Source organism: Physella acuta, unplaced genomic scaffold, assembly GCF_028476545.2.
Source record: "Physella acuta isolate Inbredline_101_S28 unplaced genomic scaffold, ASM2847654v3 ptg001125l, whole genome shotgun sequence".
NCBI lineage: Eukaryota > Metazoa > Mollusca > Gastropoda > Physidae > Physella > Physella acuta.
The window spans coordinates 105,364-130,536 of NW_026732642.1; the positions used below are offsets into that span (position 1 = coordinate 105,364).

General features: G+C 31.8%; 2 protein-coding genes across 2 annotated transcripts; one reads left to right on the forward strand and one right to left on the reverse strand.

Annotated features, from left to right (window-relative positions):
• Window positions 1–224: 224 nt before the first annotated feature.
• LOC131956042 (ras-related protein Rab-2) lies at window positions 225–13,281 on the forward strand. Its single transcript, XM_059320395.1, has 8 exons — window positions 225–325; window positions 7,954–8,025; window positions 8,158–8,225; window positions 8,520–8,602; window positions 8,699–8,791; window positions 9,152–9,263; window positions 10,415–10,483; window positions 10,615–13,281. The coding sequence occupies exons 1-8, from the start codon at window positions 280–282 to the stop codon at window positions 10,708–10,710; spliced, it is 639 nt and encodes a 212-aa protein (XP_059176378.1). The 5' UTR covers window positions 225–279; the 3' UTR covers window positions 10,711–13,281.
• Window positions 13,282–16,144: 2,863 nt separating this feature from the next.
• On the reverse strand, window positions 16,145–21,514 carry LOC131956057 (divergent protein kinase domain 1C). Its single transcript, XM_059320410.1, has 4 exons — window positions 21,126–21,514; window positions 19,342–19,592; window positions 17,808–18,719; window positions 16,145–17,107 (listed from the first exon to the last, which is right to left on the reverse strand). Exons 2-4 carry the CDS (start codon window positions 19,537–19,539, stop codon window positions 16,889–16,891), a joined length of 1,329 nt encoding a protein of 442 aa, XP_059176393.1. The 5' UTR covers window positions 19,540–19,592; window positions 21,126–21,514; the 3' UTR covers window positions 16,145–16,888.
• Between the last annotated feature and the right edge of the window lie 3,659 nt (window positions 21,515–25,173).

Sequence of the window (25,173 nt, forward strand, 5' to 3'; positions counted from 1 at the left end):
AACTATAAAGAAAAGCGTGGCTCGTTTCTTTAAATTTAGTAAAAACATCCAATACATAGCATAGTGAATCTAGATCTATTCGAGATCTAGATCTAGAAGTCTAGATCTAAATCTAGTAAAATCTTTGCCACTAGGCCTAATGAAGGTAAATTCTAAATATAGTAAGATCTCTATAATTTCGCTAACATTTATTTTGAGTTCATGTTTTTATATATTTCCGCTTTGTATGTGACGTCAAGTTTAGTTGACATCATCACTGAGTGAAAATATTACCGAGACATGTCTTACGCATACTTATTTAAATACATTATCATTGGGGATACAGGTAAAACTCACCTATTTTCATTATTAAAGAAGAAGCTCAAATTTAAACGCATATGATTTGACATCTTTAAAATTGTAAGATAACTTACCTGGTTAGACATCTAACAACAACTGGTTACTGTGAGAACTGACGGAAATTCATCATGGCGGATTTTCAACAGCTTATTTATAATTTTTGCTGCTTAATCTAGACTCTAGACTAGATCTATATATCTAGATCTAGTCCAGATCTAATCTAGATTCTATAGAAACTTTAGGTAGATCTAGTTTTAGACATAGTCTACGTGACAGTCTACGTCCATTTTAAAATTGTAATTCTAATCTAGATCTATTCTAGCTAGTCTAGATTCTAAAAAATCTAGATTCTAGAATTTTTTTCTAGATTCTAGATTGATTCTATTAGGGTTGTCGGTATCCGCCGAGATCGCGGTAAAAACATGACCCGAAATCGCCCATTACTTTCTGATACCGGGCGCACGAGATTTGGTTTTGCATACTAATAAGTTTTTAATTTATGGTAATTAATTAAGTTTAAAAGGTCATTTCCTAATGTTAAATGAAAAGTAGAATGGTTTTCCCATTGTTTTGATGGCTTAGCGATCTGATCGCACGCTGTCTCTGCTTTGGTCTTCCCCCTGTATGAAGGCTAGTTTCAAATACGTTGGAATCACGATTTTTTAAAAGATTATTCTAGGTGAGAGTAGATTACTGATCAGACATATCTTAAGTATGTGGAAATGAAATTTGTTTTTGGATATTTTGACTCCGACATTAGTTATACTGCTCCGAACGAAGTCACTGTATGTAGGTCACGCTGCCACCATTGTTATATTTTTTCATCCCGATCTTCCGGCCTTTAAGTTTGATCAACTAATAACAGCATTCTTATGGCATGTGCAAACAAATCTCCTAATTTTTTTATTTCAAAATATATTTACATACCCATCTTTAATTTTTTCAGCTCTAGTTCTAGTTTTGCAGAATATGTTTTTCCTAAAATCCAATTTTGTCAGACTAGACTGACAAGAGTCAGACCTAGATCTAGGTTACCTGTCTGTTGCTATACACTGGCATTGTGCTAACTGTAATTTTAAGTATTCAAGTTCTACTTACCCTTAGATATAGTTATATGCTGAAAATCAGAATCCATACACAATTCACACATAAAAACATTGATCTGATAACTCCAAATTTTATTACAAAATGGCTTTTATATGGACTCTACTTCACCTGCCCAAAATAACAAGGCAGTTATAGACACATTACAGTGTTCAAGACATTTACTTTAGATTTCTGACTATGGAGTTCTTTCATTCACTGTATTTATATAAAATATTGCTTTAGAAACATTTTCATATTTGCGCAGCAGTTTTATAACAAAATGGCTTAAAGATGGACTCTACTTCACCTGCCCAAAATAATGAGGCAATTATATGCACATAACAGTGTTCAAGTCATTTACTTTAGATTTCTAACTTTGTAGTTCTTTCATTTGCTGTATTTATATAAAATATGGCTTTAGAAACATTTTCATATTTGGGCAGCACACAGTTTTTTGGGGTTATGGGAGGAAGCCAACACAAAAATATAAGTTCTGTATTATTTTTATTCATTTCAATAGCATTTACAAGTTCTATATATCATTCTAGTTAAACTCTGCAAATATGAACAAAATACAACTGCAAGTAAAATAACTATGCTCAATTTATTCAGGTATACCATCACTTGTCACAATTGGCCAATGCAAAAGCAAGGGGATTCCACCCCTCACAAAAAAATTCGCTAAAAAAAAACTATTTGAGCTAGACAGAAAATCTTTTTTGTTTTGTTTTCATATAGTTGAGCTCTACAAGAATATGTAATTTTTATTTTTATATGATGATTAGTGTTTTTTTACCAAAATCCCTAATTCTATACTAGATCTAGATTTAGCTAGAGTCTAGTTTCTAGAGGTAAATTTTCTCCCTAAATCTAAAATTTACGCAATTTTCAATACAAACATGACTGCTGAATAATAGACATCCATATTAAATCTATTAGGCACTAATTTTGCAGTTTGTTTTAAACTTAAATTACTTAATTTAATATTTGTCACTCACTACCATGACACGACACACCACTCCATGACAACACAACTTACTCTTGAAGCCACGGCAAGCCACGAATAGGTTCGACTTTTTAATTGGCCATGCACCAGAGTTTCTCACAAGTGATAAACCAAATAGTGGTCACGTGGTTTTTAAAAAATAAAAATAAATTATTTGTGATATGAACGCCGGTCTTATTAAAAAACAAAATATTTGATTTCTTTTTTCATATAGACTGATAAAACTAAAAATGCTTTACGTTCTCGCTCATTTTTGTACCTACACCGTTGATATTTTAAAAGTTCTATTCATTTTTATGAAACCAACTTTTGAATTTAGCCTCCATTCTCCAAATCAAATTTTAAAATGCTTTTCTGGCAAATATAGCACAGCCACCTATGGTTTGTTTTTATTACGCGAAAACATCGTCATTTTGCTCATGGTAAACATTTTAAACAGTAATTCTAAGAAGGTCACTGAAACTAAGACGATAAATAGTCGGAAGTCATGCATCTAGTCTGTACGCCATATTGTCGTTAACGACTGGCCACGCCTCCGAGTTAGCGAGTAATACAACTAGCTAGATCTGGATAGAATCCTAGATTGATTTCTAGAATTCTAGATTAATCTAGCTAGGATCTAGGCTATTCAAATGAAACTGTTTATAAATGATTATATTTTCTGATATTTTTTTCTTACTTATCTGCTTGAATAGGCCTAATAAATTACGATTTGGCCTAAAGATTAAATAATTTTAAAAATGTCCTACAAGTAACAACAATACTCGTGATAGTAAATTTGATGTTAAATATGCTGCAATCATAAAATATTATTTAGGGCCTATAGTTCAGAGTAATTTATTTTTTATTTCAATTTGTATTTTGTGTTGATAAAATATGACTTGTTTATTATTTTAAGCATGTTTTTTTTATTCTGCCCTTTAAGAAATTTAATTGAGTGATAATCAACATCAATTCCAAAAATTATTATGTGTTGAAAATTTATGCATTGAGAAAATTGTTTGAATGTAAACATTAAACAACAGCAGATGTCAGCATGTGTCAAACCACATAAATACACCCATTTGATGATCGCTGTCACGCATGAGTGATTTTGATATGTTCTGGTGAACTAAACTACCAGTCTCTTGACAACAAACTGGAAGACAACAGATAGGCATACATGACATAACCTCAACAGAATAGTTTTTTGAAAATAAGTGAGTCAGTTGGGCACATTGTTTACATGTGTTGATTCTAGAGTTGTCTAGAATTATTTACCTCTTAAGGACAAGTTGTAACAACAGTCTTAGTCGGCAGTCCGTAGGTTGCATTGTAGTGTGTAGTAGTAGGCCCTATTTGCAAAATGTAAATTAATCCGCATCAAGCAGATTGCCAGCTAACTCTGAAATTAGTTTATTGTAAAAAACATACACATCACTCAAAATAATTCCAAAGAAAGCACAACTCATTAAGAAATGCATCACTATAAAATTTGAAAACCACATGTATGTCTACTCGCCATCTTTGGCTAGAAGTCATTAGCTTACACAAGTTTTGTGAATGATGCTACTACAAATTTAGTTTTTGACGGTACCTGACATTTACATAATAATTAATTAACTCCCAGAACTCCAATATCATCCTAGTATTGAAAAAGAATTTGAAGCACAAAAAACTAATGAATAAATCACACGAAGAGTTTTGCAACTAGAATCCCTGACACAACTGTCAATCTATACCATTGGGTAGCCAACAGTTGTGAGTACACCAGCGCCCTAGACCTTTTGCTGTTTCAGAGATTTTTTTATGTTTCCAAAGTAAAATATGGAGAGAAGGGCAATAAAACACCATAATACTTGTTTTAATAATGAGGCCACCAATAGTTCACATTTTCTAATGGAGTTATAAGTGTAACTTTATATTCAACATGGTGGGGGATGGAGGGTGGGGTTATTTCGAGTGGTTTTTGTAATAAGAATATGGGAAATTAAAGTTTAAAGATAACTTAAAAGCTGATGTTCTGCTGTTGTTTAATTCAGAACTAGGCTTCTCAATACAAAAACTAAAAAAATGTTGATTTGCTACCACTCCTTGTAGCTCTACATAAGATCATATTTTAATTATTCTATTTCAAATGCAGATCTTGTTAAAGAATATTCAGAAATACATTTAGTTCTGTCATGAATATAAAATATTAGATATATTATATATTATTGCAAATTAGCAAAAAATTTTTTTAGTTAGGACTATTCATAATTTCATTACTACCTTGTTCTTTCAAGGGAAAAAGTATTCTTGCATGCTGCAATGTAATTCAAGGTCAATACTTCAGTGAATTCTTTTTCACTTGCGTTTAATGAGTATATCCCCAATTTCTTATAAATTTTAATCCAAGAAGGTGAGAGGGTGGTACAGACATGCTGTGAGGATGGGGTACAAGAAGATGAAACACCAGTTGTGAGGGTGGTGTTGTAGAAAGTTTGATTCTATATATACACTGTGATGCTCTGTCATGAACATACAGAAGATAATATTCTTCCTATGGGGATCGCCTCTTCTTATACGCCTGGTACAGTTTAGTGAAATCAAACACAAGTCCAATTCAAGATGTTCTATAATGATTTTATTCAACTCGAATCAATCTCCTTCTTCTACCTAACTAGACTATACTATAATACTATCTACTAACGCATCTAACTACACACTCCCATGACAATCCCTAACACACTATCTAACTTTAACCCTCTACATATCTCTGACTGTTCTCTACAGCTATCTGTCTCTAATAAGAACTTAGAAGTAACTAGGACTTTTACATATCCTAGAACATAGCAAGGAAGGAATAATCAAATTAATAAAGTTATGTCAAAGCTAACTTTAAAAAAAAAGTAAGCTGACATTAAGCAGTTTTTAAATGTAGCCTAGAGACTAGTTATATATAACTAGACGCCTACAAATTAGACTAATTTTTTATTTTTAATTATTTATTTTTATTTTTGACTCGATAAAGTAGCGTCCCGGCCTATGTTCCTCATTTTGGCTTCAAATTCCTCTTTTTTTGGCATGACTGTTCCTATTTTTGGCTGACAGGAGTAGGCATGTCTGGTGGTATTGCAAAAAATGTATGTTTCTTAAATTATAAAATAGCAATAATACATAATAATAAAATAGTTACTGATATGGCATCATTAATTAAATTTTTAATTGCAAATGATAATTTTTCGTGAAGGGCAAGAAATGTGGAAATCATCACCTAGGGATCTACTTTGATTGTGCATGCACTGTTGCAATAAGCCAACTAACAATACTATCTAATATTATTTTTAGATTAAGAAATAAATGCAGTGAACGATACATGTTATTAAAAAGTTATTTGTATGATTTTTATAGCTTTGTTTGAAGAAATAAATACATATTATTATTATGATAAATTTAGATTTCAATTAATTTTTTGGAGAATAAAATTTTTAATTTTTTTTAACTTAAAATCATGCATTTTAAAATAACTTAATTTTGTAAAAGGTATTCATAGATGTTTTTTTTGCTTAAAATAAAAAGTTTTGAAATTTACTTTTAACTTTTTAAAATTTGAATTTAATTTAATTGATGATGTTAATAATGTTACCATTTCAAAACAAATATTTTCCTTCTATCAGTTATTTCCTCGCATGGGTCTGTTTCTCTATATATAAAGAGAGATTTATTTTGGAATTGTGTGATTAAGCTGCTGGGCACAATATAATTTAATATAAAGAATTAAGTTTTGAGATAGCATATTAGAAAGATATAAAAACTATATAAACAGAAACTTTCGTATGTAGTATGTAAGTGAAGACTCAGTAAGCAAGTGCAACAGTTATATATCTGATTTCCTGAACAAGGAAAACTGTAGTTTTCATTTATTTTGTAAGTTTAGCTACATCTTTATGCTATGAGCAGTTAAGTTCATTTTTCCATTTCTTTAATATTTTCATTTAAAATGTAACCTGTCACATAGATGTTTACAATCATTATGCTTATAAATTTTGTAATAATATAAAATTGAACCTTGATTACAAAAAAAAAACAGGTTTTTTTATAGGGGTAGAGAGCCCTGACAATAGACTCATCTAAGATTGGGACTTTAGTAAAATAATTTAAATCTTGGGGGCCAAACTTAGATTTTTTTTTTCTGATCAGCACTTGTATTAATGTAATATAGCCTTTTGTATAACTATCAAATTACTTAATAGAACTATTCCTTGTTCATACAATTTGAATTTAACACTTTTCCCTTACAGTTTGTAACTAATTACTTTTACCAACTGTCTATGTCATTTATTGCAGTCATTCACAGCTGTGTATTAATGCCATGAATACCCCTTTTCACTCACCTAGTGTACCATCTGTTGCCATATGATTTATTCTCTTCACATAAACTGTTGACTGGTTTGGAAAAAGAACATAGCTATTTTATTATTTTTATAGTTTAATTTAGTTATTTTAGAAGCCAGAAATAGTACCACTTCCAGATATCAGAGGTCAGTCAAATTCTGAAAGTAATCGAAGTATAAGTATAAGATATACTTTTGTATGAAATTTTGTCTACTTAACTGAAACAGTATTCAGGTTATTGTGTTTCTATGGAAATAGAGCAACATACCACTTAGTGTTTGCGGAAATTGTACTAAAGTTATTAGGCACCTTCGCATACAAATTTCGCATAGAAATTTTGTCTACCTAGCTTTAATGGTACTCAAGTTATCAGCTTTTGAGAGACAGTAAGTGGAGTATGTATCCCCTCTGGTGTTACCGGAAATAGCTCAAAAGGTGAAAGAAAACTAAAAATTTGATTGTAACTTGTATATGAAATCATGTTTACAGACATACACACACAGACGGACAGGATGGCAAAACTAAGTTTTTCTGGCTTCGGAAGATTATAAAATGGCAAAAATGTTCAAAATCTCAATTTAGAATTTTGCACACTTACAGGGCATCCTATATATTCTGTATACAATACAGTAGAGGGGGGAAAACTATTAAAATTTCATTTAACATTTCTGTATGATACGATGCTTACTTTCTCCATACTCTGTATAAAGAAAGTAACAACACAGCCTATGCAATTCAAAGAAACTGATCACATATGTCAGGATTATGAACCATTTTTTAAAGCACACACAGGATAAACCAGAGTTGTCACATTTTCCAACTCTCAAGAAAATTGAAATTTTGTGCTTAAAGACATCAGCTTAAAGTTTTTTACATCTTAAACTGAAATAAGTTATTTATGGAAATAAATTTTATTTAATAATTTTAATTACTAAGATTCAGTACAAGTCTTATTTAAAAAATAATAATTTTGGACACTCGTTTTTTTCTGCTTACTTCACCACTAAATGTGTTTGTTCTCGGAAATTCTATCCATTTTTTTTTTCTGGGATAAGATGTTAAATGGCACCCTAAAGAATTTTATAAATCCAAAAGAGATTTTTGTATGTACTTCCCTTTATTCAATAAATGAAATTCAATTAATAAATATCCAATTTCACCTTTAGGTGTGGGTAAATCCTGTCTACTTCTCCAGTTTACAGACAAAAGGTTTCAACCAGTTCATGATCTTACTATTGGTAATGCATTGTTTTTATTGTATTGTTGAGAAGATTTTAAAATAATATTATGAATTGTTACTTTTTTAAAAAGTTTATTTTCTTTTGCTGGTGTTTTTGTCAAAATGTATTATGCTTAATTTTTTTAAACAGGGGTTGAATTTGGTGCTCGTATGATAACAATTGATGGCAAACAAATCAAACTGCAAATATGGGATACAGTATGTTATTCTGTTTACCTTTTTTGAATTTCTTCTTCTTAACCTACCCTTTTTTAAAAAAAATAAATAGAAATTATTTGCCATGCCTTGTGTGTTTCTGACTAGGTTACTGTTAAGTTCTTAATATAAAATTTATATTGCTTGAAAAATATAAATGGATGATTTGCTTTGAGAAATTGATTTTAAAAAATGCTAAGAAATTATATTCATACTACTTGTAATAATCCCACTGACGATGTTTAAATATGAATAATAAATGCTTATTAATTTAAGATTTGACAATATTGTTGTTAGGCTGGACAAGAATCATTTCGATCTATCACAAGATCTTATTATAGAGGGGCTGCTGGAGCATTGCTAGTCTATGACATTACCAGGTAGGATGGGTTAGATACACCAGTAGGTTTAACATTTTAAGGCCTTTAAGAAAATAATCTAAATATCTTATAATTAAAAAATATTGTTTTTATCAGACGGGATACTTTTAATCACCTTACAACATGGCTTGAAGATGCAAGACAGCATTCAAACTCCAACATGGTTATAATGTTAATTGGAAACAAAAGGTAATCTGTTCTGATTTTTCAAAATAACTTAGCTATAGAATTTATGTGGGAAAAAGAGTAACGTTCCCTTTTTTAACCTTATGGTTCATGGGGCAAGTGAAGTAGAGTTCACTTGTTTCTGTGACCTCTGCATATAAAAAGATATTGTGGTCCCAATCGCCTTTACCTGCTCCAACATGGGTCAGGTACCCATTAGAGCTGTGTGGACTCAGGGTGAGGGACGCTCTACTGACGTGAACCCGGAGTTGAACAAGACTTTTGGGTTGGCAGTCTAGCCTCTACCTCCACGCGACCCTTACCTAGAATACTGTAGTTAAGCAAAATTTCCATTTGTTAACTAATAATAATAATTGTATACAGTGATCTAGAAGCAAGAAGAGAAGTCAAGAAAGAAGAAGGAGAGGCTTTTGCAAGAGAGCATGGCTTGATATTCATGGAGACTTCAGCTAAAACTGCTGCCAATGTTGAAGAGGTCTGTAAACTGTTTTCATAGTTGAATAAAAATTGCATCGAGTCATTAATTTTGTATTGAGAAAACTGCCAGGGTGTCAATCACTTGGGAGTTTGACATTTGAATCAAGTAGTACCCCTGACCACCTATGCAGGGCTCCCAGTCTACAGACCCCATGTACTCAGGTTACCACTGGGAAATTTGAGACTCACTAGTGAAAGGGGCTGATTAAAATTAAACTAGGTGAATTCTCCTGGTGCATTTAGACTGTTGAATCAAGTAGTACCCTCTCCCCCTGTGCAGGGCACCCAATCAACAGATCCCAAGCAATAAGATAGCCAATGGGGAACACATTGCACTACACAGCACCTTACTGCCCCTTTGAAATAACACATTTTTTATCGCAGAAACTTTTCAAAGCGTATTTTAAACATTTTCCCTAATTTTTATGGTGATGGGATGAACGGTGTAGTAATGCATAATATAGATAAACCACAAACATTCTGTCTGTCATCTACTTATACATGGGTCAGGGCCTCTCTTTAAAATGTGTTAATCTTTGTCTCTTTGGTTTTAGCCTAAATGATTTAACCATTTGTTTCTATTAGGTTCCAACACTGTTATCAATTATCTGATTTGATAAATATGCTAAAAAAATCAAACAAAAAGTATTATACAGATAATACAGGACAAGGGTCTAAATTTACTATGTATGAGTTTAAATAATTCAATTTACCAATATTAAACAATGAATAAAAATAACATTAATACCAGAAAAACCTATACATATTTTATTTTCAATGCTAAAAACAATTTCAACTTAGTCACTGGAACTACTTTCTTTTTCAATATCACTGTACTAGTTACATTATAAATATAGCCTGATTCTACAGTGGAGAAATTTCAATTTGTTGTAATTTCAATAATATATTGCCTGTAATTTCAATAAAGAAAATTCCTTATGTAGAAATTGAACTGTTTGTGGTAGAAAAACAAATAAACAGTGTATATTAAAAAAAATTTCTTGCTTCTAGCAGCATCTTCAAAATCTGTAACCAGTGAGACTTCCATTTTAACATTTAAATAAATGTAGTTCATATGAAAAATGACACATTAGAGTAACACAACAAAGAAAATTCTCTGGGGTTGACATTTTTTTCATTTTTTTTCAGGCTTTTATCAACACAGCTAAGGAAATCTATCAAAAGATCCAAGATGGTGTTTTTGATATTAACAATGAGGTAAATTTATCTTGAGTTTCCTTTAGTCGCCCACAAAGATTACTAATAGGGCACAAATGTCTAGTTAATTTCTAGTTAACTTGATCTACTTACAGTCAGTTGGCCATACTAAAAGTGTATTATTTTAACAGGCAAATGGCATTAAAATTGGACCACAACACTCACCAGCCAGTCAAAGTCTTAATGTTGGTGGAAGTGGAGGTAACCAGGGAGGCAACTGTTGCTGAAGGATTTTTCAAAGAAGTAAATATGGAGATGGTCTTGTGAATTTTAAAGCAGTGGTTGGATTTAAATAATGCAGGCACCTATTTATTTTATAGAAACTGGGCTCAGTTCATTTTCTCTTAAATTGTAAATGTCTTTTCAGTCATACGAGGAAGCAAATTTTTATGACATTTCTGAATCAATATTTCTAACACATTGAATATACAGTGAACTAATCATTAGTGAAACCACACTCACTAAGATCAAATCATAAAAGCAACACTTAGATTTTTTATTCTATTGCAGATTTTTATGCATTACTTGAGATGTATAATTGTCAAAAAAAATTTACTTGCTTATCATAAAGATTGTGTTTGCACTTAGAAATAACAATTCTAAATGCTTGCTATGCACACAAATTTTGATTCCTGATATATAACTATCAGACATATTTGGATGTAATTTTTTTAAAATGAAAATTGTTATTAGATTAATTTATGGATTGGGATTTTCGGGGGGGAAAGAAAAACAGAATGTTAAGATATGTGACACGCAATTCATATTTTATTATTAATTTCAAATAATTTTAAAACTTTTTCTAATAAAAGAATGACATGTATTAAAAAAATGACTACATATTAGATTAGAAATTTGATATATTACCTCTTGGTTTACATACACATTTCATCGTCTGTCATTAAATATCATACATATTTATTTGTTTCCTACAGATTTTAGTTTCATCATTCTTGACTTCTAATGTCCACTTTTGTGTTGTACAAATACAAGATGTAAACATTTATTTGTGTTAAAAATTGATGAATTTTGGCTGTTTTTAAAAGATTGCTGTTTACTTTGTAAGCATTTAATCTGGCTTTGTTGTACTCTCCAACCTATAAAATCTCAAGCTGAAACAAAAAAGGGTTGGGGCGGTTTTACTTGTTATTTTAAAATTGGGCAATCTTTTTAACATTTTAATTAAGAATTATTTATTCACTAGAGAGCAGTAACTGTCACTGGATAGCAGAAACTCATTCAATCTTTGGTTCTCAAAAAGCCTTGCATTAGTTTTTGGTTTCTAATTCGATTCTGAACTAGACTGTCATTTGATATGAATCTACATACAATTGGTTTTATATCATATAAAAACAAAAGCATTGAATTGGATTGTTTTGTCTAATCTATTCAAAAGATTAATTTCAAGTCTTGTACATATAATATTGGCTCATTTTATGTTGCCAAATATTGGAAAAGTTCATTCTTTATCTTTCAGACCATTCCAGATAGTTTGCCATCTTGATAGTGCTAATGATTTTTTTAGGTTCTTTAAAAAGCATTATATTATTTTAAGTTTGACTTTGTAAACTGCTTTCTAGTTTAATTTGTATTTCTGTTCACAATAAAAGCAAAAAGATTTTCATTACATGTGTATTGTTTTCTTTAGAGAAATCAGACTTCTCTTGTTAGTAAATGTTCAGAAGTCATGTTTAATGAATCTCTCAAATGAAAACAAGTGTTGAAATATTTGTCTGAAATTGACATGTATCCGTTTTATAATTTCTTTAAACTAAAGATTTTAACATGGAATACTAATCCGTTTATTTCTGTACAGTTGCCAGTTTTCTAAAACTTTCAGGTTTGCCCAATGCTGCACTTTTTATCTTTTTATTTTCTATTTATAGAATTTGTCTCTATCTAAACAGTATCATACATTTAATTGCTGTGATTTTTTTTTTTAGTTTTGTGTGTTTATGAAATAATGACTCCAGTAGTTGTAAATGTTGTGATATTGTTGTTTTGTATGTTCATCGTATGAAATACTTTTATTTTAAGCTCTTGTATACACTTCAAAAGTTTAGTTGGTAAAGAAACATTTTATTACTTTGTGAAATTTAAATTTTCATTTTATTAAAAATAGAATTTAAGATAATATAGCTACTATCTGAACTTTATCTTTTAAAATAGTATGAATATAGTGTTTCATAGCAACTAGTCTTGAATTAAAGAAACTTTATGCTATATTGCTGTTATGTTCAATAGGATTAATCCAAGTGCAATATTTGAGTGTGAATTATGAACTGTTTTTTGTTTTTTTTTTTGTTTGCTAGACTAACCCATCTTTCATTTGTATGATTTTGCAACATTTTACTGTGTTTACCATTGACTGATGTTTGAGTATGCTCATTTTTAAAAGCTATAAATTAATAAAAAAACAAAATGTTTCTTAAGATCTGTTCATTATATTATTGAAGAGGGCTGCATTTGGTTGTCTAAAAAACTTGTAGACATTATTAAAAAAATATTTAAAATAGACATAATTTTTTAAGTTTGCTGTTCACAAAAATTCTGCTTTGCTTTAGAGTCAATTAAATTGTAATCAAAGCTCAGTATGCTAGAATTTTTCTATTATTTAGCGTTCAATTATCGTAAGTATTTCTGTAGACCATTTAGAAGAACCAGTTTTATTTTATCTGCCGATTATTGTAATTGATTTGTTTTGTAGTTCATTTGGAAAAAAAAATTCATTGAGAGGATGAGTGTGTGGGTACTCATGAAATGCTCTTGTGAATTTGAATAAACTCTGTGAAATATAAGATTTCTTGTTTTCAGTTCTAAAGAAGTTAGTATAAATATTTAAACAGCTTTTATTTTTTAAGACCTCATTAGATAAAAAGTTGGAGAAAAGGTACTGCTGGGTATAAACAAGAAACTATCTACAGTTTTCCTTTTGAAGAACATGTTTTTGTAATTCGATTTAAGTTGAATAGCGTGAAGCATATATTATCCACATTTGAACCATGGGGTCATCCATAAATGACGTCACACTTTTGCATTATAAAAAAGAAATGTTATATAACGAATTTTAGATGTTATTTTGCGTTTTAGAAAACTTAATAAACTGTAATAGGACGTCATTTTAGGGGGGGGGGGGGGTGTGGGGCTTTTTGTGACGGAGGGGAGGGGGTGGGGAGGTAAAAATCGTAAAAAAAAAAAAGCATTTATGGATGACCCCCATGCACTTTGTATGTATTCTACTGGGATTTATTGCCTCTGGGTCAGCTATAACATACTCTGAGACAAGACAAAAACTAGTGTCCATAGATGTATGGCAACTGGTATCAGTGTGTACCAAAAACGTGACAATGTTAGAAACAATATAAAATTGAAAAAAACATTCTATAAACCAATACAGTAGTTTATTTCTAAACCACATGCACAAAATATCTATTGTACAAAAGTTAAGCACAAATTATGGTTAAAGATCGATTTTATATGAGTGGGCCTAAAGCAGTATGTTTATTTTGAGGAGAAAAGTATGTATTGTAATACTTGGAATTTAACTCTTATTGAGACTGTTTTAGGATTTAACCAAAGGAGCACTATCTTCACTTTTTTTCTGATTCTCGTTGATCACACATTTTTTGTTGTCTAAACCTCTATCTTATGTAACAAGCAATAAGAAAAATATTACAACTTGGATCTTTGTAAAATTTAAAAAATATTTAAATCTTTTTTTTTAAAGTAAAGTTAAGAATATAACCAAATCCAGCATCAGTTTCTGAGCCCAGCAAAACATATTCAAACTAACATGAGAAGGGATACAATTAAGGTCGATGGGACTTTGTATAATGACGGCTGCACACCTAGGAGAGGGAAAACTTTGATTACAAACCTCCTCGCCTTATGGCTAAACCCTTGATTTAGAAAATCTAGGGGTGTAATTCCCAAAACAAAGTCAAGTCTTTAAGGCCCTGCTAACAGTGTACTGTCATTCCTTTCCCTTGGGATCATCAGATATGGAAAAAGGACTGATACATGGGCAACATCTGGCTCCCCAGGATTTGCACCCTGGAGAAGCCACTACAGCTTAGCTGTAGCAGTGCCCACAAAACATGGAAAGCAACCAAGGCCAATCAACTTCAAAGCCAATAAATGAATCTGTTAATACAGTGGTTTCATTCAATGTTAAGGTATCATATATAATACAACATGACTATATTACAGCGTTAACTTGTTGAATTATATTTACACAGGCAACAGAAAAATATTTTTAAATTACTTACAATAATTTTAATAATGTAATTAGAAAAAAATTATATAAATAAAATAAACTTTAAAATATTCACTACTTTTAAAATCAAACACATGCCAATACATAACTGAAGTTTACTTTATCTCTATTACTATTAAACAAGTTGTTGAATAATTTAAAATTAATGACCTAAGTTTTGAAAAAAGCAAATTACAAATAGTTTTTCTATCACAGAACTCCAATCACATTTAATCAGTCAGAATAAATCAGCAAAATGTAATTTTTAAAAAGTAGATATAGAAACTTAAATATTCCATTATGCATGTTATTTCCATCAAAACAATTATTTTAACAAAGTAGCATATATCACATAGTGATACATAAATGCAGCAAAAAAAATTTAACTAATTATAGACTTCAAACATTAAACATAACCAACATTTTAATAAGATCCCAAAATAAGTTTCAGTAAATAAAACAATAAAATATGAATATATCATACAATTAGATTACCAATCCACACAAATATATGTAAAAAAGGTAAAAAAAATGAGATAAAGATTTTAAGACTGAAAATTTATATTTTTAAGAAACTGTTTTGTTCAACTGAGTATTATTGTTACATAGCTATGCCAGCAGTTATACAGCAGAAATTGTTTAAAAGAAAGTAAAGAGCCATTTTTGACCAGTGTGAAAACCTGAACCAATATATGTGATGAACTCATTGAAGAAAAAAAAATGTAGTCATTAAATAAAACTACTACATATTAAAATATTTATCCTGATTTCAAAATAAAAACTGACACATTTTTTATTTTGTTGAAAAAATTCAACACAAATATTAACAGTATAAACAGTTTATGTTAATGCTATGGTTAACAAATACCAGAGACATTAACCCACAGCTCCATATGATACAGGTCTACTATGATCAATGAAAGACCATGCTGACCTGAAATTGAGCTCAAAATTAGTAATAAAACTAAGCATAATAAGTTAAATAAACATACAAATAAACTGGTAGATTACATTCCTGAATGAAGTTGCATCACCAAATAAAAGAGTAGGATAACTATCTATATATATAATTCTCTTCATGGGGATCATGCGAGACCGTAAATGCACACCGTTACTCATCAGCTCTCTAGGCATATAGCTACCACCCCCCACCATTCTGGTGAGCTAAGGTTCACCCCGAATGTTTACAATCGTAGAGCTGGGTCAAATTAGTAACGGCTATTAGGGGCAGATAATTTAGCTTTTAAACGATTTGAAACTAAGGAGAGGTAAGAAGTTCTGCTTGACCTTTTCATTGACGTCTGTAAACTGTTGTCATGGAGGGCTGCTTTCGCGGATGAGTGGGGGGGGGGGGGGGGGGGGGGGGGAAGGAGGAGGAGGGGGAATGGAAGGGAGGGTAGTGTCGAATTCACTAACTATGAAGTAATGAAAAATAGAAAATTAAAATAACTAAATAGTGGCGTATGATATGCTGCGGGTCAGCTCATAATTAATAATAAATTACTGAAAATCAATACTTTAAAAAAATTTAAAATATCAAGATCAAAATACCAATAGGTGATTAGTAAATGAAATTGCTATTACAGAATTGAGGTTGTGCATTTTGTGTAATAAGAGCTCTAACTGACATTAGAAGAGATTAACATATATATTGGATAGACTGTATGGGCACAAAACCAGACACTACAACCTATAGTGATCCCAATGGAATGCAGCTACAATGCAAAGCTAACTATCACAGCAGAAAGCATTAAATTAAAGAGTGTCAAACAATATTAAAGTTTAAAAAGTCTTAAAACAAAACAGTTTAGAAACAAAGAATGTGCCTTTCTTGTCAATTACAGAATTAAAAAAAAATACTGTAAATATGACAAGATATTTAAAAAAGGAAGTTTAATCAGCATTTTAGCAATAAAACAATTGTGGCAAGGCACTGTTGGTGTTTTTAAAAGTCAATACTTTACCCAAACATACCATGCAATTAAATAATACAAACTAAGCCAAAGCTATTTTTAAAAAGTTAAATAATTTAAAGGTGCAAACATTTTAGGGAAGTAATAATGAGCGATGTAATGTGCTACTTTAGCATAAAATGGCTAAAAATGTATTTAAACTGTTACTGAGAAAACTATGAAAAAGAAACAAGTCTGTTAATGCTGTCCATCAATACTCTCCATTAAAATTTGTTTTAAATCTGAAAGTATTTCCTGTCCAGGTTTCTTTAAGACAACTTTACCCTCTTTTTGCTCCATATCAGCACAATGATTTATTAGAGATATAATCTTTTCAGCAAACTTGTGAGGGGGAGAATACAGGAGGCCACCTACAGAAGAAAAGATAGTTCCCCTGAAGACTTTGTTACAAACAGTCTGAAAAGAAAAATGTCAAGAAGACACTTAAGTAGAACAACAATAATTGAAATTTATTTTAACAGCTGAGATAAGTAATTGAAATGTATTTTGACAGCTGAGATAAATAACACAAATTATTTTTAATGGCATCAAAGTTGGAACATGATACAAATTTGATTAATATATTTTTTATATCAATATTGTAGAAATGTAATGCTATTTATTATTCAAGAGTGGGAATATTAGATAAAGAAACAAACAAAACAATTAACACAAGTATCATGAATAAAAAAAATGTACAGGGAGAGTCAAGAAAAAAAAAAAAGTGTGATCCTGATTTAATTATTTCAAAAGTGATATGGCCATGAAAGATCACCATTGGCAAAGATCATCTTTTGTTACCTCAAAAGTGATAAATTACTTTTAATTTTTCTGTCTGCAAATTTTATTATATTAATTCTTAAGGTATTAAATTTCAATAATATTTAAAGCTCTGATTAAAATATTTGTATGAAATACTGTGAACATTAGGTAAAACTTCTAAATCTTATTTTACTAGGGCAGATGAAATTTTATTTTTTCATTGAATGTGAATTATGAAGGCACTGTATTGTAGTAATTTCCATGAAAAATGTGAGACTTCCAAATCCATGCTACATGGATATAAAATCATCAGTTTGACAATAATAAAAACAACAAAACATCAAAGCCTAAATACCTGTAAGTTGTTATTTATTCTCATAGGCAGACACCTGTGTGTGTTGAAATCACACAACCCTTCACAGTCAAAAATAGCACAATCTTTATGTGCATTACATTTCAATGCACTCATATCACGGTTAAATGCTTCATCTGCTAATACTGTTTCAGCATCTATAAATTTCACTGTATTTCCAACTGTAAAACCAAAATGTGGAGATTTGATATCACACAGGTGAAGAGAATGCTCCATTGCATCTGTCTTTTGCACAAAATGAAGAATTTCAATGGCAAGCTTAGCTCTCTGATTCCAAGGGGGAAACTCAGCTCTTAAAAATGAAAAATACTTGTCAAGAGATTTTAATGAGGGATTATGTTCTGTGATATATAGTGGCCCACAGGTACCATAAACTTCAGGGAAAACATCCCAGTCATCAAATATCCTCGAGATTCTTAATTCATTCTGTTTTACTGCTGACCAGTATGATCTTGCAAACAGGAGATTAGTTTTTGTGCCTTTGAAATAATCAGCGTAATCATCTCCCCAAAGAAGACTCAAAATATCTTGACCTTCCCTTGCAAAAAAACCATATTCATTTTTCAAAAGATCTGCTGTCAAAATAGAAAGATTCCTTGATGTAATAATATATTCTTGAAGATTATAGCTAGCAATGCTTGAGCGTTTGCTTAGAAGAGCCAGCAGATCTAAGCCACTATAAACCAGATAGTCATTAACATTGGACCCATTGATACGTTTCATTTTTAAAACAGCTGGTACAATCTGTTGGGTATTACATAGGTGTCTGCACTGAACTTGGATGATGTATTTGCTGTACTTATAGTTGAGACACTTTGTATAAGTAACTAAATTATTTTCACAAAGTGGAGCACATAAATCTCCTACAATTTCCTTGGCTTTGTAGAGATGACACTGGAAAAAAAAAGATATCAAAATCTAAATGATAAAACTAATTATATATTTTAAAAATTTTCAGTGACTTTTGAAATGGCAATAAGAACTACTGTAAATCATCTTGATTGCTTAACTCTAATTCAGAGACTGTTACTACTGGTGGGTTTTAGTAATGAATTTTCGTATGTAAGAACAAATCTTTTTCTTGTTGTAAGGAGCAGGAGTCTTGTCTTGACTGAGAAATGTCTTTATGTCAGAAGTTTCATTGTAGATACAGAAAATTATATAAGGACTAAAACTGAACTTCGACAAAGGGAACAGTCGACAAAGATTTTTATTAATTTTTTTGTTCCTTAAACTGTTTTGAAGGTCAATGGTATTGGTAACCTCTCACATACTGACAGCCATAATAGGTTAGTTCAACTAAGGAGCATTAAACACACTTTAGGTGACAACACAAATGTCATCTATTTGATTTATTTTAGATTTTTCTGCTTTCAGAAACTGGATAAAAAATTGTTGACAATCATTAACCTTTTAAAAACTATTCAACAATTAGATTAAATCCATGTAAATAGGCCCTTAATATTAACTGTTCTCAATCACAAAAGAAGCTATATTTAACAACTGTGACACTTACTATTTGACTTATAACACCTTTTGTTTCATTATCATCACACGGCTCCACTAACACATGCTGTTTTAAATTCTGCACATTTTTCATGTTTAAAAGCCAGTAGATAAAAGTACAGGTTATCAATATAGTCAGCATACATTTTTTCCTCTTGCCTAGCACATTTATCATGTTCCATTGTGTTTTATATAAGAATGAAGGCATGTTTGCAATGTTTTCTTACATCATCACATCACAATCACCCAAGTTTGATCATTCTGGAAATAGTTAAAACAGGAAAAGAGTTAATACAAAGTTTTTCAGACTTGAGGGCTTTACTATAAATTAATGTAAAGTGTTGCCCTTTAGACATTTCCCTGTTAACCTGAAACAGATAAACTATAGCTCTCCTATCAGCTTAAGATTTGAAGAGATCCTGTTTTTGGAAAGGCCTACTTAAATTTCAAAATAATATTTAGGCCCTAAAAATTTTAAATAAAAACAACATCCCATCATAAGTTCTTAACACTTGAGTTAGCTGAACTTAAAAGATTAACTTAAGTAATGATAAATGTGACTTAGAATTAAATTGGATACCGGCTACAGTATCACAATACTAAAAATCAACATCCAGTAGTTTATAGCAGCAAGCCTAGAAAAATATTAATCTTATTTACACATTAGGCCTATTATTAACTTTTTAAAAATTTAACTAGATCTAGAATCTATTCAATTATTCAATTCTATTCTATGGGTGTTGGGAAATTGTGAGATGCGAAAAGGCGAGGCGGTAAACTGCGAGAAGAAAATGCGAGACATACCTGCAGAATCACATGTAAACAGTGAGATACAGTTTGCGAAAAAAAAATGTGTATCATGTTTTTTTAGTGTTTTTTTTTTTAAGTTATAAAGTAAAGAAGCTGATATATCACGAACGTTGTGTGTTGTTCTTTTTTTTTAAAATCTAGTTTTAATTTTTTTTATATCTAGACCCAACATAGATCTCTATATTAAAAAATCTTAACATCCTATGACCGGCTGTCATAGACGGGTCAGTGTGAGTTCATAAAAAGAATATAATTTTAGACTATATTTTTAAAATCTATATCAAGATATTCAAAATTCTAAGCATTGTCGTCCGCTTCTCGCTCTCTCAGGTTTTCGAATCTGTGCGGGAGGTCACAGTCAGTGCATTTAAAAACTTTTACCATAAGTTGGTATACATGTTGAGCTCTCCCATTTTTACTAGATTTACATTGTGACAAGACACTGCGCGACCTTAATATCATACTACCTTGATTTTTCAAGGGAAAAAGTATACCAGCATGCCGCAACGTCATTTAAGGTCAATATCTCGGTGAATTATTTTTTGCTCGGTTTCAATAAGTATACAGCCCTCTCCCCCTTCTCCACCAAATTTAAAAAAAAAATTACTAACATGTTCGGGGTCAAAAGTGTCATGTTCGATTCAAGAAAGGGAGCGTGTGGTATTAAAACAACGCAGCTGTTTCTTTAATAGTAAAAATAAATTTTACAGGAAATTTGTAATAGAATTAGGCCTACATTATTAATTAGTTAATTTAGTTATCGCTAAAGAAAATAAAGGGAGATAGGCCTAGTTTATTTATTTAGTTTATTGGTTTAAATGTATTAAGGCACAACACTATGCGTGAGTGGTATGTGGGGCCTGATCTATTAAATATATTTTTGTTTTGAGTTTATATTTTACTCAATGCAACAAACCCGCCGGATAATTGAGGCCACACGGGGGGTTCGTTCTAAGGTTCTGATACGTAATAAAGAAAAATTACTTTGCGACAATAAAATTATTAAAATAGATCTATATGTTTGTGGTGGCACATGGCCACAGTGTTCCACACAAAAGAAATAAGTCGATCTATCGTCTGTGGTATTTCGGGCAGTTTTGAACAAGGTGGTATTTTAAGTCAACACAAAAGATGGTGAAGTTCACAAATCATCAGAATGTCTAGCGACAATGTAAACTACTGTAAACAAAACATCTTTGCTGAAGTCTGCATCAAATATCACTGTAAATTGGTCGCGGTAAAATTTTTGCAGATAGCTTCGCATACTACCACCACCCTGAGTAAGTATTGGGTGGTGATAAAATGCAAGGCAAAAATGTCACGTGACCGACGTTTTTCGTGCCCTAAACTAGTAACTAGATTTACTAGAGTCTAGAGTAGCTAGAGTCAGAGTAGAGAGGAGGAGAGTGCTACTAGATTTATATATTATATAAAGATCTAGTATAGAATTACAGGTAATCTATCGTTTTGGGTACGTAAAATCGCCCGCGGCTAATAATGTACGAAAACGTTTCCTCATTGTCAATGCTTTAATAGAAGAATATTGTGATATGTTTGTGTCAAATATTATAGATAAATGAATATTAAACCTAAATCAATGGCTAAATACATCAATATAGGCCAGAAATTAACTTTAAACAGCAGTGTCTGCGAGCAAGATTTGCTATATATTCAGCAGCCATTTGTGTGTAATTTTTAAAATAGAGTGGATTCCCCCTGAATCTCGCGTTATAAGTTTATAAAAATAAAACTTTAAACAAGATAGCTTATATAGTAAATGAGCATGGTTGCATCTGTTGGAAACATCGCTAGTCTTTATTTATTACTGAAAAGTTTTAATTCAATTGTTTAAAAACAGGTACATAAATGAAACGAGGAAACATTTTTGTATTTTAAAAAACAAATCCTCCTCAAAATGTGAAATAATTATTAAAATTTAAGGAGTCACCTGTTTTTCACATTACAAGTCGCTGGCGATTTTACGTACCTAAAACGATAGATTACTAGATTACCGAATTAATCTATCTACTCCTCTACTGTCTACTTTGTAGATTCTAGATTTACACGGTATAGCGGTAGCGGCTTTTTCCCACGTTTTCTTTAACTTGCTTTCTCTGTGTGTTTGTTTGTCTTTCCAATCAAATCTTGCGATCGAAATTTCTGGCACTTCCCAGTTAGCTAGCGCGCTGAAATTTTCAGGGAAGCTTTCTTTTGGATGACCATTGAATATTCAATTGTTATTATTACTAAATTGATCAATGGAAACATTTTATTGAGCATTTTAGACCGCTATATAATCTATATATATAATTCTCCTCTGCTAGCCATTAGAAAAAAAACCAGCGACGCGTACCTCGCGCGCAGTGAAGCGAACGATCACATGTCGCCACAGGCTTAGGGGCAGAGAATTTAGCTTGAACCGAGTTTAAACTTACAGGAGGTAGGCCAGTTTGGAGGAGACGATATGGTCGAGTGGTTGGGCACACGATTGCTATCCCACTCGACACGGGTTCAAATCTATGTGTTCTAGTCAGTAACGTATTCAAACAACGTGTTTTTTACGAGTTGTCTTTTTACGAGTTGTCTTTTTACGAGTTGTCTTTTTCCCACGTTTTCTTTAACTTGCTTTCTCTGTGTGTTTGTTTGTCTTTCCAATCAAATCTTGCGATCGAAATTTCTGGCACTTCCCAGTTAGCTAGCGCGCTGAAATTTTCAGGGAAGCTTTCTTTTGGATGACCATTGAATATTCAATTGTTATTATTACTAAATTGATCAATGGAAACATTTTATTGAGCATTTTAGACCGCTATATAATCTATATATATAATTCTCCTCTGCTAGCCATTAGAAAAAAAACCAGCGACGCGTACCTCGCGCGCAGTGAAGCGAACGATCACATGTCGCCACAGGCTTAGGGGCAGAGAATTTAGCTTGAACCGAGTTTAAACTTACAGGAGGTAGGCCAGTTTGGGGGAGACGATATGGTCGAGCACACGATTGCTATCCCACTCGACACGGGTTCAAATCTATGTGTTCTAGTCAGTAACGTATTCAAACAACGTATTTTTTACGAGTTGTCTTTTTACGAGTTGTCTTTTTACGAGTTGTCTTCGTTTACCCAAAAAAAGTGAAAAGATAAAATCGATAGCAAGATTTTAATGCAAACAAACAGACAAAGACTAAAAAGTAGAAAATAATAATCATTAAAAAAGTTTTAAATAACCCACGTTTTCTGATTGAACTAAAAAGTAGAAAATAAATGCTATAGGCCCTACATCACAATAATGCAAGCGATCACTCTACTATAAGCGAGCAAAAACGTGGGGCGCCGTGATTTTCTTACAGTTTCTAATACTGTTGACTCTCTACAAGCTCCCTAATAAAAGTCAATAGTATTATCTAATCAATAGTAATATAACTTTTACTTCGGCGCCCCACGTTTTTTAAAACTTTTTTAATGATTATTATTTTTAGCCTAGACTAGACTACCAGATCTAGAAATCATCTTTATTTAAGTGACACTTTAAAACTTTAAACTTTAACTAGATCTAGTTCTAGATCTAATATAAAAATTCTAGTCTAATTCTAAGTCAACTAAGGGTAATCTATCGTTTTGGGTACGTAAAATCGCCCGCGGCTATTTATGTACGAAAACGTTACCTCATTGTCAAGGCTTTAATAGAAGTATATTGTCATACTTTTGTGTCAAATATTAGGGTAAAGGAGGGCGTTAAGAGCCACACTTTTTAGCACCTGTACATTTTTAAAGATTTCTGCTAATCTAAGAATTTTTTAGTATTGAAAATATGGCAAAATTATTTTAACGTATCTTACACAATATAAAAATAATAACAAAGTGTATTAAATGGGTTTAATTGAACATTTATTGTCATACCCCCAAAACCAGCATTTGGGGTGAAAGGAGCCGGGCAATGGGGCAATAAGTATTATCTCCTAGTTTAGACTAACTCCGCAATAAAAATAATTAATTTCTAACCCCAAAATAGTTAATGCTGTGTACACACACTTTAACTGATACTAGCTATCACTAGGCCCCAATGGGCCCAGTCTACAATTGTTACAATTGCAGGTGTACATAGGGCCTAAGACCTAAAGTCTAGTAGTTTACAGTAGGCACATTAGTATGCCTAGTGTGTAGTTAGTATACTAGTGTGTAGCTGTCCAGAGTTAACATTCTTGGATGTAAAAAGGGGTGGTACTAACTAATCTGCCTTAATGCTTTCCCCTGATAAGCCATGTGTGCTATACATTACATAACATGACATGGAGGTGAGAAATGTTGAGGGGAGAGCAGTGGTACTGGTTTCCCCTTTTTTTCTCCTTGCTGGACCCTGAGGGCCATAAATTACATAAGGAGATGCTAACTCTGGTTGGCTGAGATCTAAGAACTAAGTCCATGCTACCTACAAAGAGATAAGTTTTATGGTGGGTTAGATACAGGTGGTGGCTGGGTATCATGGGGGTGAGAAATTGTGAGGGGAGAGCAGTGGTACTGGTTTCCCCTTTGTTCTCCTTGCTGGACCCTGAGGGCCATAAATTACATAAGATGCTATCTCTGGTTGGCTGAGATCTAAGAACTAAGTCCATGCTACCTACAAAGAGATAAGTTTTATGGTGGGTTAGATACAGGTGGGGTCTGGGTATCATGGGGGTGAGAAATTGTGAGGGGAGAGCAGTGGTACTGATTCCTCTTTGGTCTACACCCTGCTAGACCATGAAGGTCATATATTACATAACATGCCACCCCAGATTGTCTGAGATCTGTAACTGTAATCCATGTTACCTACAAAGAGATAAAGTTTTATAGTGGGCCAGAAACTGGTGGGGGCTGGGTATCATGGGGGTAAAAAATTGTAAGGGGGGAGCAGTGGTATTAATGTGTCTGTTTGCTTCCCTGCTGGACCATGAGGGTCATAAATTACATAACATACCACCCCAGATTGGCTGAGACCTAAGAACATTTATTCCTGTTACCTACAAAGAGATTAGAAGTTTTATGGTTGGTTAGAAA